The 15779-nt window shown below is 43.1% G+C and overlaps 1 protein-coding gene across 2 annotated transcripts in view; it reads right to left on the bottom strand.

The window, feature by feature from the left end:
* Positions 1-15779, bottom strand: part of LOC109870627 (glycerol-3-phosphate dehydrogenase, mitochondrial) — a 41513-nt gene that overhangs the window by 18700 nt on the left and 7034 nt on the right. Inside the window, exons 3-11 of one of the 2 annotated variants that reach the window (XM_020461184.2) lie at positions 15502-15673; positions 13251-13375; positions 12024-12121; positions 11080-11243; positions 7371-7535; positions 6149-6293; positions 5004-5197; positions 1498-1632; positions 950-1125 (exon numbers count right to left, since the gene is read on the bottom strand). In XM_020461184.2, coding sequence (XP_020316773.1) covers positions 950-1125; positions 1498-1632; positions 5004-5197; positions 6149-6293; positions 7371-7535; positions 11080-11243; positions 12024-12121; positions 13251-13375; positions 15502-15673 — 1374 coding nt within the window. The remainder of the gene's footprint in view (positions 1-949; positions 1126-1497; positions 1633-5003; positions 5198-6148; positions 6294-7370; positions 7536-11079; positions 11244-12023; positions 12122-13250; positions 13376-15501; positions 15674-15779) is intronic. The other variant, XM_031806131.1, reaches the window with a different exon arrangement.

The following is a 15779-nucleotide window of genomic DNA, read 5'->3' as shown; positions in this document are numbered from 1 at the left end:
GACACCACACACATTTGCAATCCAGTTAAAATCCAAACAGAATGGGCCAATGTTCCCTGGGAAATCCATTGCACTTAAACAGCACCTTTTGATATGAGATCAATACGATGTATTAACAGTCGAGTCACTCATGGTGGAGATGGCTGCAGAGGAGACAGCATGCTTTGACTGTGATACATTATGTGCCAGAACTAAACAAAGAAGAAGTTATTTCAATTCAACCGGTTTGGTTACTTTTTTTCCACTAAAGGTCACGCGCTGTCAAAAATATCAGCACATTGACCTTTTTAAACATTCCGGCAACATCAGGATCATAGATTAGGCTTTCTTCCCTATTCCGTGCTAACGAAGGGTTAAATCTCATTCACACTAAGTCACAGGGGGCTGCAACTCTCTCGGCTTGTCATTTGCAGGTCATTGTACAGTTCATTTGAAGTCTAACATGGCGTGGACTGTCCTGGAGATGTGTCTGAGTGGTGCAGTGACAGAGAGAGTGCAAGCTGCACTGTTAATCCACTGTGCTAAAAGCACTGGTGTTCAATTCACTCATTGGCCAAGATGAACACATGTGGCTCATCATTGGGATGTCAGGGTACTGATGGCACAATCTTCATTTGACAGCAGCTTCCGGGATTGTGTGGACTCATGTACCAAAGGAGCCATTCAATTCAGCTTTACAAATGGGCCTGACTATTCATTAGTATCCACCTACAAATTGATGTCATACAATTATGGCAGACCATTACTTTAAAGTTGGCACCTCAATAAATCATTACAACTACCTAAAATGATTGGTAACTTTTTTCCAGAAACCCTAGGTGGAGGATTCCGGGAATCTTCTGCTTATTCCTTCCTGATTTCGGGAATCTTCCAGCCAGGATTTCAGAAAAACCTGGGAATGTTGGGAAAGTTAACAGAATTTTGCAACTAGTAGTAATTTTGCAACCACCTCCACCTCCAGGCCATAGTCCTGTACCAGGCGGATGTACATGGTAGGAGTCCAGTCTTTAGCTCCCTCTAGCATCAGGCCCACTGTCTTACTGGGGCCAGCAGAAAGGTTATGGGCCTTGACTGCAGCATCCAGGGTATCCTCCGCCATGGAGCGATATGTTGTCCATTTCCCACCTAGACAAGGATTTAAAATGTGGTGTTATTACCACACTACTTGTAATAGACTTCATATGGTGTTATTACCACTACTTGTAATAGACTTGTGTTCATATGGTGTTATTACCACACGATCTGTAATAGACTTGTGCTAATATGGTGTTATTACCACACTATATGTAAAACCTGTGTTAATATGGTGGTATTACCACACTATATGTAATAGACTTGTGTTAATATGTTGTTATTACCACACTATCTGTAATAGACTTGTTAGTGCTGCAATTCAAGTATAGTATAGGCCTATATTATCTCACACAGAGTAAGTTACATGTACAGCATGATTAGCATTGATAAAATGCAGTGAAACATTTGACTGTACAGACTAACCAGCGATGGTGACCAGTCCGCTGTCACTGATGTGGACAATATGATTCCTGCAGATTGACTGAGTGTCCTTGGAGTTGGGGTTTGTGACCAGCGGACGAATACCACTCCAGGCTGCCAAGACATCTCCTCTCCTCACTGCACAGGACAAAGAGTCCAGACAGAGTGAGACCACACACACACACACACACACACACACACACACACACACACACACACACACACACACACACACACGTTAGGCTACACAAAGCAGTAGAAACACAAAGCTATGAGAGTGATGGACAGCTAGTGGAATCCTTGCACGCCTAAATAACACCTCCCTCCTCTACTGCTAGAAAATAAATGACTTCCAACTCATATGCCACAACAGCCGCTCTCTCTTCATATCGCGGTGACATATAAAGAATTAAATATTAATATGATGTTGTGTATCGATTGAAAAAATAGCTGCCACTATAATGGGCTGGTTGATATTTCTGAATAAAACAATGACAAACTCGTTATCAAAGGGCATTTTTTAAACATTTATGACAGCTGAGTAGCTCTGGGGCTGAAGGCCTCACATGGGCAGTAAAACGGGAGCAGATAGAGACAAAGCTCATTTGTACGGCGGTGCAAAGTGAGAGCTATGCATGATAAACAACATCTCTGGTTGCAACCCAAATGGAATCCTGTTCCCTATTTAGTGCACTACTTTCGACCAGGTTCCATAGGGCTCTGGTCAAAACTAGTGCACAATATAGGGGAATAGGGAAACAGCCCGCTCGGGCTCCAACTCTGGCTGTATTCAACATAGGGGACCTGCTGGCTGCATTCAAGAGTTCACCGGCTCAGTCTGATTGACTTCAACTTTGTGGGTATACTTTCTAGTTCAGTATGGTGTCCATATTAGGACAGTCTCAGAAGTCTTGCTGAGATTGATTCATACCTAAAAACCATTCAACTCACACTGAAAACATATACATTTACCCTTCCTCAAAAAGTATGGCTGTGAACAAAGGACATATTCTTCCACGCAGAAATGTGGGTTGTCTGGGATGTGAAGGATACAATATGAAAAAGAGTGCCATTTTTGGATTATAAGAGACAATATGAGTTGAACTGACGGGTCCTTTGTTGGGATGACTCATTATCAGGGAATGGAGGCCGTGTGGAAACATTCCACCATGCCGAGAGAGGGTGCATTCCAAATAGAAACCTATTCCCTATATAGTGCACTACTTTTGACCAGAGCCCAATGGGCCCAAGTCCAAAGTAGAGCACTATATAGGGAATAGGGTGCCATTTGGGACATAATGGAGTCCAGTCCGTACTGCAGTAGAGGAACAAAGCAGGCCCAGTGCTTCAGCAACAGCAGGCCAGGGATGTGTTACTGGTACGGTCCTGTTACAGTCAGACCTGGGTTCAAAACTATTTTAAATCTTTTAAACACTATTAACAATTGATTTAGCCTGCTTGGAGTGCCAGATGGGTGGTATTTGCAGTTTTATAACTATTCTATTGGTTCCATTGTGCCAGGCAAGCTCAATCGAGCCCAGCTAAAGTATTTGAAATTATTTCAAATAGTAATTGAACCCAGGTTTGGTTCCAGTAGCGATCTTGAACTGTCTGCTGGGTGTCACTCAGAGGTTGGTGTGACTGTGAGAAGCCATGGAGACCACTTCCTTACGGGAAGGACTGGAGGAAGGACTGAGGAAACACTGCCTGTCCACTCCAGGCCACTATGTCTCCTCTGAGGTGTCACCGCCACATAATGTGACAAATCCCCCCTGGAAAGATCCTCCTCTTCTCCTTTCCTCTGCCGTTCAGAATTACTGGAGACTCCACGTCTGGAGCCCCAGCACGTCCACAGGCAAGGACGGAGAGATGAGACGGAGGAGAAAAGTCCGCTCCCTCATGGCCTCCGGCTCCATCACTTCACACTTGTGTGGTTTTTTTGTTCTCAGGCCGTAGGGTCTTCTGCTCCGACTGTGACCACAGGACTTGGGGAGACAGGGTCTCGCCCAGACATACGCCACATGTCAGCCTGGCGGGCCGTCCAGAGCACAGAGCATGCTGGCTGCAGCATGGAGCTGCCCGGACGCTGGTCTGAGACCTGAGTCGCAGAGCCCCCATGACACATAGTCCTCCTCCATACGCTCCATATAGACAGAGCTACTGTACTGTACAGGTGCCACCTCTCTACTGTCTCAAGGTCTTGGTAGAAGGAAAGCTGGCAGCTAATAATTAGGAAATGTGCAAAAACCTTTTGGGGTAAATATTATGCTGGATATAGATAGATGGAAAATAATGATGGAGAATGCAGTGCTTTGGCATTACTGTGCCATTAGATTGGCTGGCCAGGAGAGGATGTGGATGTAGACTAGAATCAAGCTAATCAATCAAATAATCTCGACAACCCCTTGTGCACTGAAAACAATTAGACCACTTCTCCAAAATCAATAGCACTGCATTCTGTTTAGACACCCAACGGTCCTTCATTTAATAAAGTCTCCCTGGGTTTTGATAAACCAGTCAATCGGTAAGGCCATCAGAGGCCCCAAATCGGAAAAACATATACAAAATACATAATAAGGGCTCCAGGAAGGTCTCATAAAAATCGCAAATCGAAAACAATATAATTTAATGTGGTATTGGTTATTTTTCACTTATTCATAACAAACCTCCCATGTGGAGGTATAGTGAGTAGAAAGCAGATAATCTATTTTGTCCTAAGTGTTTAGGGAAACAACAAGCAGCAGTGCATTATAGTCGAAGGAAACAAAACAACTATGGACGAAATGAAATAGGGCTTCACAAAGTTCCGATAAGAAATCCTCAGAGTGTTGTTGGTTGATGTCTCCTGTTTCTCGACTGCAGGTCCCCATACATAATTAAAGCAGGAATTTGTATCTGTCTGCACTCTGTGGCCGCCTGATGAATTAATATCTGGCGGAAGTCCTACACTGTGCTACACTGCCATCACATTAGCCCATTTATATCAGTCAGCTGCTTGCTCCATCAGCTATTTGTAAATCTAGAGGGGGGGGGGGGATACTGTGAGATTGTCGGACGTGTATTTATTATCATAAATGTCTGTTATGAATGAGGTATGATTGTAACGTCATTATAGTGCCGTAAGTGTAAAAGTATAGCACACGAGTGATTCATGGCTTGTAAAGGAAATACCGTATGTGTTGACATTGCTACCTTTATAACTTTAGCATCATGGCCTTCCTGTCCATCACCCTCTGGAAGATTGACTTGGGGAAAAAAAGCTGTATAGAATACAAGCATTTCACTGATATATCATTTTTACAAAACGATCCAGACTTCTGAAATGACTGGATATTCCAGTTATTATAAAGATATAACTGGCTAATTGAGTTATTATATAGATAACGCATATTGCATTATGAAAAGTTTGGTAAAGAAATGTCAATTCATGATTATAGTAGAGATCTTCTACCCCTGCACTGTGAATCCCTCGGAGAAACCATAAGCAGGTCATCGCAGGTCATAGTCACCTTCGACATCGGGGCTGAGGTAGTTGCGGACCTCCGTGAGGATGAAGTTGATGTCCTCCTCCATGGGGATGGGGTGCGGTGTGATCTCCGTGGGCGTGTCCGTGGTCCCGGCGATGGTCATCTTCTCCCAGGGCAGGAAGAAGATGACGCGTCCGTCGCTGGTGGCTGGGTCCAGGAGCCCCATGTTGTCTGGACTGAAGGTAGGGTGCAGGGGTGTGGTGGAGGGGGTGTGGTGGAAGTAGAGTGGGGGAAGCAAACAAGAAGACTGCATTAACCTTTGGTCTGCTGGGGGTCGTGAGCAGGCCGACTGGGGGACACCCCATAATCAGGCTCCTGTCAACGGTCTTTCCAGGAGATTAATTCTGCTGGTTTCAATTCCAGCTACGCCACTGCTCCCGTATAGTTCCAGCGACAGCATAGCACTCATATTGTCCTGTTTCAAACACATGCACACGCTACTGACTCAATTTAATACAGGAAACAGGGGAGGGGTAGAGGTGGCGGGAAAAAGGGGGGGGCACTTTTTTGTTGCCCTGCAAACACAAGTAACATGCATCAACAAGAAAACCAGCACTCTTAGAAAAAAGGATTTCAAAATGGTTCTTCGGCTGTCCCCACAGGAGAACCCTTTTTGGTCCCAGGTAGAACTCTTTTGGGTTCCATGTAGAACCCTATGTGTAAAAGGCTTCTACCTGGAACCAAAAAGGGTTCTTCAAAGTGTTCTCCTATTGGGACTTTTAGGTTCTAGATATCACCTTTTTTCCTAAAAGTGTAGGCATTACAGGAAAGTCTGGTTGAGTAGGCCAACAGCTCTCTTCAAAAATCCATATTCATCTGGAGATAAACGGCATACAATGCCATCTGTTAGCTTGATTAAACTCATCTAAATGGCCTTTTCGACCTAACAGGGAGTGTGAAGAAACACAAAGAGACATGATTCCCCTGAACAGAACCCCTCAGCACCAAGCACTTGTTCTGAACCATCCATGCAAGAGCATCTTGTATCGTAAGAGTGCCTATGTTTTGTCCTGGCTGTCCCCGTCTCGTGGCTCAGCCGATGGTGCTAATGAATTGATCAGCCAGGCGCTAATGATGCAGTGATGCAAAGGGGGGGGGGGGTGACGGAAGGGGGCGTCGTTTGTTACCTGTAATAGCCCGGGATGACGATGTGCACCCCAGCACTGGGCTGACAGATGTTGGGGTTCTTCTGATCATCCATTTTCCGCAGTGCATCGGTAAAAGGTCCCGTGGCATTGATAACACATTTGGCTCTGACATCAAATTCCTGCCCTATGTAAGAAAACAGCATCAATCACCAGGGGCCATTCATCTGTACCCAGTGACAACCGGGATTATTAATTTATCAGCCAACACCCCTTCCGTAATAGAGTGGCTCGCGTGTGTCCATGGGAGACTTCAGAAGACTGTAATTAATAGGAACCAGACATACCTAATTTCCCTCTCGCCTCTTTGTGTCAAAGTGCAGCCCAAGAGGCAGTGTGCGAGGGAGTGCTTTTAATGCGCACAGGGAAATGTATGCATCCCAAATGGCATGCCATTCCCTATTTACTGCACTACTTTTGACCAGGGCCGATCAGAAGTAGTGCACCATGTAGGGATTAGGGTACCATTTGGGATGCAGTCCATGTTTGTTAATGTGCTGCCTGGTGTTGACGAGCCTTTACAATGGGGCCCATATCAAACGTAGCACGATGATACTAAATGATCTGTTTTGACAACGACTTAAAAGAACGGACTACCCTCCTAATTTGACTTGTGACACCATGTCATAACGAAAGTAGCGAAAAGCTAAACTGAGCGACATAGAAATGACATTTTGTACGAATTTTCAAGCATATAACTGTAACACCTGACACATTCACATCGTAGAGAGAAACAGGAATACAGTCAACTGAATTAGCGTGATTCAAAGTACTCTTACAAGCGCTTTACTTGTGAGGCCTCTCTTCACACCAAAGAAAGTGAGCCGTTTCTTCTTCAGAAAGAAAGAAAGCACACATATCTTTCAAAACATCAGGGGGCAGTCATGTGTTGAGACCCTCAAATCTTGGTTATGTTTTATTCCTCCAAAGCCACTGCTATGCGTGACATTTAAAAAGGTAAGTTAGGCCATTTGGAGTACGCTAATTCCATATTATATTGCTAGCAGATCGGAAGGAGCTCTCTACACCATAAAATGCTTATAAAATATTAAAGCCCCACATTAGATCTGCGATGACTATGTGCAAAATACCACTGATTAACAGGGCTACCTAACAGGCAGGCTCTGAGAGCTGACGCCCTGTGGTGAGTGCTAGGGGGCAGGGAGGAAGGGCGGAAGCAGCAGCTTTGTAGCTGTAGTTTCACCTGTGATCACGTCCCTGCAGCGCGCTCCACAGACCCTCTCTTTGCCCATCTGAGGATCTACCCTCTTCAGTAGGTGCACCACTTCAGTGTAATTGGCTATGGCAGCCCCATACCTGGCAGCAGTGAGGGCGATGGCGAGGTTCATTCGAGCGTCGTTGTGTTGTCCTGCAGCGAGGGGACAGGACCAGGGGAGAGGATGTGAGTCACCCCCAGCCTGTGACTGGTGGTATGGAAGTGTGTCGGAACCGATATGTCACATCTGTCCCTGTCACTTTGCATCAGTGGGATGGCTGCTCTGGCCACACAAGGAGCACACTTAAAGCCACAGTGGCCCTTTGGCCTGTGTGTGCTGTTCTTATGGAGCCCCCACCACCCTGCACTGGGCTGGGGGGCTCCACAAGAACAACAGCGGGCTGGGCTGGGCTGGGCTGGTCAAAGTGTTAAACCTACCAAGCTATCAAGTGAGGACAAAATCTACTTACAACCAATCAATAATACTGCTCCTTTTCAAAATGGGTGCAAAATGTGGGGAAATGATCATCGAAAATAATTCTTTGCAATGTCCCTGGTACATCAGCATCAGGAGTGGGATTCTGACAGTGACGGATCTACTTGTAAAGCAGAAGATCCCTCCGCAGAATCCTTTTAATGAAGAGAGGAATCTGGTATCAAGATTTATGGATTAATCCCTCGCTGGCTTGAGAATATACTCAGATCTATATTCAAGAGTCAGGAGGTCATAAGTTTTGTAATTTAAATGAAAGGGTCTAAAAGGTGACAAATGAACAAAGCCCGGTTTCATTAGGAAGGGATTCTTATGTACATCTTTGAAGATTTATCGCTGGAAAATCCTTTGGTTCAAAGTAGAGAAAAGAACAGAGATGATTAATCACTTTTAATGTTGGTGTCTTGGGCGACTTTCTTTCTATTTGTTATTGCCAGGCGAGGTTCAAGTCCTCATTGTTGGCCTTGAGGGGAAGAGAATGTTGTTACTTTGCAGGAATGTTCTTTTGTGCCTTGATTTATTTGCGGTTTGAACGACCAGAGGCTAGGTAACTGGTAGGCTCTGCTGGTTAATGCTACTACATGCTCCGAGCCATTCCACCACTAAGAAAAATAAATTCATTAATTGGAAACAAAAAGTAAAACATGAGAAAACAACACATTTAAAGGCCACATTTTAGAATGAATTACATACAAGAGTATGCACCCTGCCATGATGTATTAGGAGGACCATAGAATCCACTTCCTCATCTCTGTAGGCTGAATATGACCATTAGAGTGTATGGTTGGCTAACATGTGTTGTGCTGTGGGTGTACAGTCAGTGTGTCTGATCCTGGATGATTGTTGAGCCCCCTGCTGACCTCTAACCTCATGATCCACAGCTCTCCGCTATGAGCCTAGCTCCGCTGCCAGTCACACATTCACATCGCCCAGATTACAGCTACATCCATCACAATGTTAAAATAATCCGATTACAGCTACACTTACCACCACCACACTTACCACCACAATGTTCAATGTTCAATGTGACTTTTTTTAGACAGATAACGTAACAAAGGATTATTACTATGCCATATTTATAATAATGGGATTATAATCTGATAACGCTAATAATGACAATACATAATACAAATAATCTGAACATTAAAGCGCAGGCCATCAATAATGAGCATAGGGAGGGAGCTGAGTGTCATGTCTCCCTAGAGGAGAGACAGTTGAGTGGGAGCCTCGGGCCTCCTCCCCTACAGCCCCGTACCTCCTCCTCCACTATAATCCGCGCCTCCTGGAGGTACAAAACTCATTGGAGTGAGAGGAACTCCATGGCTGGACAAAATGCTGCAAAATGACAGGGACAATAATGACATCATGTCTCCCAGTCATGAGAGAGAGAGATGCTTGGCTGGGCTGACTTGTCCAATTAAATTGTTGCAGGTACAGCGGGGGACGCAGTTATTATCCCAGACGCTTCTGCGAATGACTCCTCTGGCTAAAGGAGAGGAGGGCAACGAAGGGAGGGGAGATAAACACACACAAAGAGTCTGTATTTCCTAAAAAATGCATATGAAAATAATGAAGTGTAATAATTGTCATATATCACATTATTACAGCTATACTGTAATATTGCATAGGACATAGGATATTGCATAGCCTGGTGTTTAGAGCGTTGGGCCAGTAACCAAAAGGTTGCTGGATCGAATCCCCTAGCTGACAAGGTAAAAACAAAAAAAGGTTGTTCTGCCCCTGAACAAGGCAGTTAACCCACTGTTCCCCGGTAGGCCATCATTGTAAATAAGAATTTGTTCTTAACTGATTTGCCTAGATTTAAAAAAAAAATATATATATATAGTATTCACTGCCATCAACTTTGAAATGGATCCATTTCAGTTTGAATATTTTGGACTAAATTGTATGATCTAAGGCTAAGGCATGTCTACATGTTGAAACTATGTGAGCGTGATGACTTGAAGAATCCTGAGGAGATAAACGGAAGCAGTCAAAGCCCAATCCCACCTAAGGAATGTCAGCTTTTAAAATGTCATTGCCATAATTGTTACCGATTGAATAACAGAAGGGGTGGAAAAAAATGTCTGTCAAACTAGCCTAACACATACAACACAACGTAATATTTTCATCCAGGTCTTTACACCTTTTAAGTTTCAGTCATTTACCAAAATAGTATGATATTTAGAGAAGTGCTTAAAAAAATATATATGTAAAATTGTATTTTGACATTGAAGAAAACCAAACGGAGAAGTGATATTATAAAACAGAGTTAAATGATAGAGCTCCAGCATAACACCCTCTCTCCCACTCACTTCTGCTAAATGAGTAAGGCTGACAGATAGATCACTGCTCAGATCGCAGCCACATTCCCTTAGAAATAAATATGTTGCCTTTTTTTTGCAGTACATGGGAATCCACATATCCTCAAAATGTTTAATGAGGTCTGACAGATAGCCTGGAGAAACCAAGTTGGGAGTTTGAGGCTACGTAGGAGACCTTGAGTAAACAGGACATGCTATGTACACCCCGGCTAACAATCAACATATGCTTTGTTTTTCTGATGCCAACACGCACCACGGATAGCCGGAAGGAAAGATGGGTCCTGGGACTGGATGGAACCAACAAGGGATTGCCTACTGGCTATTTTCTGCTTAAAACCACGTTGTTTCTAATTTGTTTACGCCCACATAGCCAGCAATTACACTGCTGTGTACGCAAAAGGAGTTATTTCTATGAAGGAACATAAAAGACAAAATAATAATAATTTACATTCTATGCAGGATTATAAACTGGGTGGTTCGAGCCCTGAATGCTGATTGGCTGAAAGCTGTGCTATAATACCACGGTATGACAAAAACATACTTTTTACTGTTCTAATTACGTTGGTAACCAGTTTCTAATAGCAATGAAACACCTTGGGGGTTTGTGATATATGGCCAATGTACCATGGTTAATGGTTGTATCCAGGCACTCCTCGTTTCGTCGTGCTTAAGAACAGCCCTTATCCGTGATATATTGGCAATATACCAAACCTCCTCGTGCTTTATTGCTTAATTATATCATATATGTTAATGACACAGATTTCACTTACAAAACAGGATTCTTAGTGAAAAAAAGGACTTTAAAAGGTGCAGAGTCTTTTTTTTTGCAGGACTGATTGGGTCAGTGGTTCTATATTTGGTGAAAAGGTTTGCGGCTTACCATCATAGTAGACAATGGCTCCGACCAGTTTGTCTCTCTTCAACATAGGAAAGAGCTCCAGAGCCTTGGTCTTGGTGAGGATGTAGCTGCTCTTCAAGCACTGGGCTCCAGCCACCAGGTCGTATATCTTGATCCCTGCCCAGTAGTAGGGAAGCTGCCACCACCTCACACACAGTGGAAAAGTTACAATTAAAAGGGGAGTTCCACCACTTTTTCGCCTCATGTTCAACATCTCCAGCACCATACCAGTGTCTACATATGTGAAAACGCTGCATTTCTACGTTCTGTAATCAAAAAGATCATTAGAAAAGGTCATAAGAAAGTGCCACTTGATGATGTCATCACGTTCCGATGATTTACTAAGAATCAATTAGGTGTCATTCAGTAAGTGTATTTTTGGTTCACGCTAAATATACAATAGATAATACATTCTGAGGTTTATGGACTATAATAGAATTGGGAAGGTAGGTATAAGATGTGCACTTCTGAGTGTGACGGATATAGGGTCTGTGTTGGCATGATGACTTTAGGCAGTGCATGACAGAGCACTGGAAGCCAAACCGGTTTTCCCACACCCTTCAGTAATGAGACACACCTGTTCACTGCTTTAAATACCAGAGAAGATCTTAAATGTCATGTGCAATTAATGCTCATGATACCAGGCATCACCAATCAAATCAAGCCCCTAAGTTCACACAAGGCTCAGAGAGCTAGAGTGAGATGGTGAGATTGTGAGCAGGTACAGGTGGACCATCAGCCATTTTACCCATACCCACAATGGGCCTCTCAGCCCCGGGTGATTGTCTTAAAGTTTATTGCCATTCAGGTGAACTTATCTCCATCTTCAAAACTTTATGTGAAAGGTTTACAGCGTCATGTGGTATTTTCGGTGGTATATGTAGTGAGAAACGATGTGAGAGGCGGAGACTGGAGGTTATTCTTACTTGTATATGGGGAGCATGATGGGTAAAAGTGCAGTCAGATGAGGGGCGATATTCAGGAGGTTGGAACGCTCATGCAGTGCTTCCTTCACCATCATATACTGGAGGAGAAAAAAAGATCAAAAATGGATTACATCCAAATCAAATCAAGCTTTATTTATACAGCACATTTCAGACATGGAACGCAAAATATACATTTAAAACATTTAAGAAATTAAACAATTACATTTATACAATGTAAAAATGAAACAATGAGCAAAAGGATACAATTAAAAACATGATCCACTTAGCACTTTCTGAAGACTGGTTATATTTTGTCTCTCTCAATGCCTAATGCGGTAGTGCTGAGGTCACGTGAGAAAAAAATACTGAACTACACTGACTCCTATCAGAGTAGCTAATATAACCATTAAGTGTGAATAAATAGACATTTAACCCTGAATCCTAATGGCGTGCTATGAAATACAGTAACATCAGGTTCATTGTATTTCTTTAACAGATATACAGTATACATGGGTCATGTCTTCTTAAGTGAGGGACTTAAATGGTATAATGGTGATTAATCATTTACTAGGCAGAAACGTGTAAATGTTATTGTTATCATGGATGACCAAAGTGGCCGGCCCAAAGCAAATATGGAATGAATTGCCTTAATTTGCTTTCCATTTCCTCGCTGGCTGGTGGAGTAGGTGAGGAGTCTGTACTTTGCTGCACTGCTTCTGACTTTGCAGTTATGTTTCCTGCAATCACACTAATTGGCCCCTTCTCCAGCTCACCTCCAAGGCCCCAGCATGTTCAAACAGATAGGAAAAAAAGGACTTAAAAAAAAAAAACACACAGCCCTAAAATAATGAGATTCTTCAAGTGCTCTGAAATGTAACAGAAAACTGTGACATTTGAGTTCGAACCTCGGTGACTCTTCTTAACAATAAACAGACAAAACAAGGCCCAAATGCTTTATTCCTCCCATTACTCTGATATAAATGTCCTGTATTAGCCTAATTCCCATCTTGATAATGACAGGGGCGCTAGCTACTCCTTCCTCTCTTTCCCAGTTGTAGGAATTCTTTGAAATAACTTAGAAAATCATAGGCACTCACTCAAGGCAAGCATGTCAAGACCTTTTTTTGAATGAAAAATGATTCCAGATGGTAAATAAAGCAATATGACCAGACGGACCAGGAATTCACCGGATAAGTGTCAGCTGCAGAGAAAAAATGAGGCATTTACCTGTTCGTAATCTAATTTCACAATGGCTTTCTGTAGATATCGGACTCCTCCGTGAATGAGCTTGGTGCTCCGGCTGCTGGTCCCAGATGAGAAATCGTCTCGCTCCACCAGGGCAGTTTTAAGATCTGGCGGCAGGAAGGGAACCGAGGCAACAGATCAACGGCAAGCTGAGATTTGGCTACTTACTGTCCCAAATCTTTAGAATACATCACACATTATTTTCATATGCATGGACTACTGCTGTAATAATGGATGATGGGAGAAATATTGTGCAGGCATACATATTCCATTGGGTAAAAACTGCAAACATTTTCATTACACCGACGGTATGAACCACAAAAACGAGTCAAAATGTTTGATAATAATTCAAGGTCCTAACAAGTAAAACATGTAATAAAAAAGACTGTACAAATCACTTTACTTAATCATGTTTTTGTAATTATATTGTTATCAAAAAGGAGAGTATATTGGAGGAGAAATTGTCTTGACTTCCAGAGAATTCATTAACATTGAAACTGCTCCTCACTCCCACCATTAGAGGCTTGTTTGCTGTCCCTGACAGAAAGACACCGTAAATCCCAATTTTGAAGAAAAAAAAAAGGGAAAATAAATGTGGATTAGGAAAGGGGGATATGGCGGGGGTTTACAAAACCCCTGCTATTTCACCATTAGACCGTCAAATCGATAAAGGAGAAAAACATCTTAAAGAAACCTCTAACCAAGTTTCAAGTTTTAATGGCACATGCACAAGTACAGTGAAATGCCTTCCTTGTAAACTCATAACCCAACAATGCACACAAGAAATAAGAATTGGAAGTATGAAATACACAATAATGTAAGTAAGACAAAGGAGACGATTGTGGATTACAGGAAAAGGAGGGCCGAACACACCCCCGTTCACATTGAAGGGACTGTAGTGGAGCAGGTTGCGAGTTTCAAGGTCCTTGGTGTCCACATCACCAACAAACTATCATGGTCCAAACACACCAAGAAAGTCATGAAGAGGGCACGACAAAGCCTATTTCCCCTCAGGACACTGAAAAGATTTGGCATGGGCCCCAAGATCCTCAAATAGTTATACAGCTGCACCTTCGAGAGCATCCTGACCAGTTGCATCAGAGCCTGCTATGGCAACTGCTCGGCATCCGACATTAATAAGGCGCTACAGAGGGTAGTGCGTACAGCCCAGTACATCACTGAAGCCAAGCTTCCTGCCATCCAGGACTTATATACTAGGCGGTGTCAGAGTAAGGCCCAAAAAAATTGTCAAAGACTCCAGTCATCCAAGCCATAGACTGTTCTCTCTGCTCCCGCACTGTAAGTGGTACCGGAGCGTCAAGTATAGGTCCAAAAGGCTCCTTAACAGCTTCTACCCTCAAGCCATAAGACTGCTGAACAATTAATAAAATGACCACACAGACTTAAAAAAATGTTTTTAAAGAATAATGTTTTTGCTTATTTAGTAAACATTTCCTTAAATCGATTTTCTTAAACTGCATTGTTGGTTAAAGGCTTTTAAGTAAGCATACTATATACAGGAAATATTTGAAAAGTCAGTTCCGATACCATATTTACATGTGCAGGGATACTGGAGCAGCATAGATAATTGATTAGGATGTAATGGTAACCGCAAGAGGAACCCTCATCAGGGGAATGAAAGAGACATCTTTCAATTTTTGGTGATTGGACTCTTAGTCTCTTCCAGGGAAAAGAATCCTAGCTATTCAATCCTAGCTATTCTGGAGTTCCAGCCTCCGTAGCTGGCTTCTGAAGCTCCTTACAGGCTGAATCCCAGGGAGATGGCTTGGAGGCAGCTTCTGCACCATGACTAGAAGGTTATGCAATATCAGGACAGAGAATATCCTCCCGCTGCTGTGAGGGGGGACCGGAACAAAAGTGAACAAAGTCCTTGCTAAATGCGGATTCAAACTGCAGCTGTTGTGAAAGCTGAATAAAGGGGATTCATCTGAATTTGAGAGAGAAAAATGTGAGACTAATCAAAATAGTTTTGCCTTAATAGTTTGTGATATCCACAATGAAGTGGTCATAGTTTATGTACAGCAATCAGCCAATTTCACTATGTTTCTTAGCAGTTATTTTACAGAGATTAGTCATTCCATGAGCCCAGAGTATTGTTTGTTGGTGATATTCTAAAAGATGATGACAGAAATGATCCACATGCAAAGGACAGTTAAAGCATTAGGAACAACTGATAGACTGCAAGTGACAAAGACTGCAAAAGGCAACTTACCCCGTGTCACAGCGTCCAAGGCACAACCTGAGCCCGTGGCTCCTCCCCCTACAACGAGAACATCAAACTCCTGGGTGGCTCGTAAGGCCGTTAGCTGGGCTTGCCTGGACGGGAGCTCGTCTTGGAAGGCCATGTTCACCTGTTCAACCGCCTCCACGCGCGAGAGTCGGGCCTAGACCATCCACGCAAACAAACCAGTCATCCATTTCATTGTCATATGACTCCAGGGGACAGTGCACATTAATAAATGTGTTTCATTATTATGCACGTCTTCACAT

This window comes from Oncorhynchus kisutch, linkage group LG26 (assembly GCF_002021735.2).
Source record: "Oncorhynchus kisutch isolate 150728-3 linkage group LG26, Okis_V2, whole genome shotgun sequence".
In the NCBI taxonomy this organism is placed as follows: Eukaryota; Metazoa; Chordata; class Actinopteri; order Salmoniformes; family Salmonidae; genus Oncorhynchus; species Oncorhynchus kisutch.
This window is presented reverse-complemented; position numbering and strand designations above follow the sequence as displayed.